Here is a 2,500-nt window from a genome sequence, read left to right on the forward strand (position 1 = left end):
ACAATACTAAAATGATAATGAAATATTCTCATTACTATAATGATAATAAAATCCTCAAAAAATCTTATTCTCCTCACAGTGATGGCAAAAAAATTCTTCTTGTCATTACCGTAAGGACAAAAAGAATCTCTTGATGTAATTACCGTAATGTCATTACCTGTAAAAGTCTTCTTTTCATTACCATAATCCTCAAAAGACTTTTTATTCAGTAGAATTAGCTTAAATTAAATTAAGCAAAACAACAAAAAAAGGAATAATTTTTTCATTCAAAATGCATCCTTTTTACTTTTTGCTTTGGGATGAAGTGAGATTTACTCCACTAGCTGTACACGTGATTTAGGCTTCTGTTCATACTTAAAGCCAAGGGCGCAGTAGTGATGTCACTGGTTAGTCGGCCAATCGGATGCAGTTGTCTCCATCAATACCTGTTTCTGTTGTTTGCTTTCTCCTTTATCGCTTGTATTTTTTGTAATTTTGTAAAAGAAGGACGTGTAACGATTTGTTGTGGGTTGAGCTTTATTTCTCCATTAATCTCGTTTGTTTGCTTGTTAGTTTTCTACAGGGGGTGTGAAAGAGAGGGAAGTACATCTTATGTGACGTCTAAAATCTGCTCTACAGACATCTCTCTCTCTTGTGATGGTGTGCGTTAGAGCTCGTGTCCAATGACGGCAAGAATCCTCTCCAGGAGGCTTTTGCTGAGGCCTTGATCATCTCTCCCGGTTAAAGGCGCAGTTCAACCCAAAACGAATCCCCTCACGTCTTTCCAAACCTGAACGCCGATCGTTTTCAGTGGAGCGCAGCAGCTGTCAGATTCTGAAACGGACAAAAAAAAAAATCCAATTGACTTTTTCGAAGTCTTCTGAAGCCATATGATGCTTTTATGTGAGAAGAAGAGCATCGTTTAGGGTCTGTTTTCCTGTTATCCTTTTCCTGTTCGGCATATTTAACAAAAAAGGCATTAAACCAGATAAAAAGTCAATTTCAGTCTATTTCGTGGTTGTTTTTTTTCCGTTTCATAATTTTGATGAAGGTTCTTCTGCGTTCCACAAATAAATAGAATAAAATCACCTTTGTAATGACCAAAAAGTGAGGAACAAAGTTTTGTTTTTTTTGGCTAAACAGTCTTTTTAAAGACACACACACACACACACACACACATACACACAACCTTCACTTATATGTTAAGTCCGAGATTTCTGCGTTTTAATTTAATGTTTTTATTTTCATATATTAAGGCGTGAAATCCAAAACCAGTGCTGTGAATAATTTTTGTATTTATTTATCTTTTTTTAATACTTTCCGCTGTATCGTAAAGAAACTTTCCGTTGTCCACTTCAGTGTGTGTGTGTGTGTGTGTGTTTCAGGTGTGTGTCTGTGTATTTTTTTCAGCTCTCTCTCAGCAGCGACGTTGTTCTCGTGCGTGTCCACTAGATTGCGCTCCTTCAGGAGATAAACACTGCATCCAAAACCGCGTCCGTGTTCTCCCTGATGATTATTTTATGAGGGATATCTGATGTTGGATGTATTTTTCGTTTACTTTGTCAACATGGCTTTAAAGCTACAAAGGACCGTTTTCAAGCGACGCAACTTGTGTTTTTTTACCTTGTTTTATTAAGCACCAAAGCCAGTGTGTTTCGTCAGTGAAGGTGTAAAAATCCCTTGGTTTTGTTTCTGACGTACCGGTTCGTCGCCCTTCTCAAAAGACTGATCATAAATGCACTTTTATTTTGTCTATTTCTGTTCAGTACTCAGGAACAACATGCAGAGGCAGATGAGAGAAGGAAAACTATGAGTGAGCCGCCGGCGTGTGTGTGTGTGTGTGTGTGTGAGCGTGAGCGTGAGCGTGTGTGTGTGTGTGTGTGTGTGTGTGTGTGATGCAGAGGTGTGTGAGGTGTGCCGCGTCACACTGAAGTCCTCTTGTCTTAAAGACTAGCTGTAAATCATGCTCTTTCAAAAACAATGGCATCCAAGAATCAATATTAATAAAAAATATATATTAATTCTCTGTAGTTGCTCCTGTTTTTTTTTTTTACTAAACGTTTTAAAGCGTGTGACTTTGTGGGATGGAAATTGTGATATTTGCTGGTTTCAAACATGGTACCTTGAATGAATGGCCTCTCTGTTAGGCGTGTGTTCTTGCGTGTGATTGGCCGGGTGGGCGAGGGGGAGGAGCCAATGTGGCTGGCAGACCCTGTATATTCCACGAACCCTGGCTGTGTTCCTACAACGTCACCATGAAGATCACTTTGGCGAGCATCTCTTTGCTGATGCTTCTGAGCGATGTCCACGCCAGCGTCCAGCCGCAGAAGAACTTTGACCTTCAGAGGGTGAGAGCTTGACGTTTTAAACGCTGAAACTTCATCGAATGCCGCCTTTTTCCCCCTGTAGGATCTCGGTGTTGCTGGTTTGAGAAGCGTGTCTCTGTCGAGCTGTTGTGAGGAGATGAGTGATGTTTGATTAGGGTGACGCTCCGCAGGGCTCTTTGAGTGATTGCGTTAAG

General features: G+C 40.3%; 2 protein-coding genes across 2 annotated transcripts in view; both read left to right on the forward strand.

Annotated features, from left to right (window-relative positions):
• slc27a4 (solute carrier family 27 member 4) overlaps nt 1-2,005 on the forward strand; it is an 18,576-nt gene extending 16,571 nt beyond the window's left edge. Inside the window, exon 13 of the mRNA XM_043250180.1 lies at nt 1-2,005. This exon is cut by the window's left edge and continues 1,857 nt beyond it. The gene's annotated coding sequence lies outside the window, so the exon portion shown is untranslated.
• Nucleotides 2,006-2,133: 128 nt separating this feature from the next.
• Nucleotides 2,134-2,500, forward strand: part of ptgdsa (prostaglandin D2 synthase a) — a 2,550-nt gene continuing 2,183 nt past the window's right edge. Inside the window, exon 1 of the mRNA XM_043250182.1 lies at nt 2,134-2,327. Coding sequence (XP_043106117.1) covers nt 2,235-2,327 — 93 coding nt within the window. The 5' untranslated portion in view covers nt 2,134-2,234. The remainder of the gene's footprint in view (nt 2,328-2,500) is intronic.

Source organism: Puntigrus tetrazona, chromosome 10 (assembly GCF_018831695.1).
Source record: "Puntigrus tetrazona isolate hp1 chromosome 10, ASM1883169v1, whole genome shotgun sequence".
In the NCBI taxonomy this organism is placed as follows: Eukaryota; Metazoa; Chordata; class Actinopteri; order Cypriniformes; family Cyprinidae; genus Puntigrus; species Puntigrus tetrazona.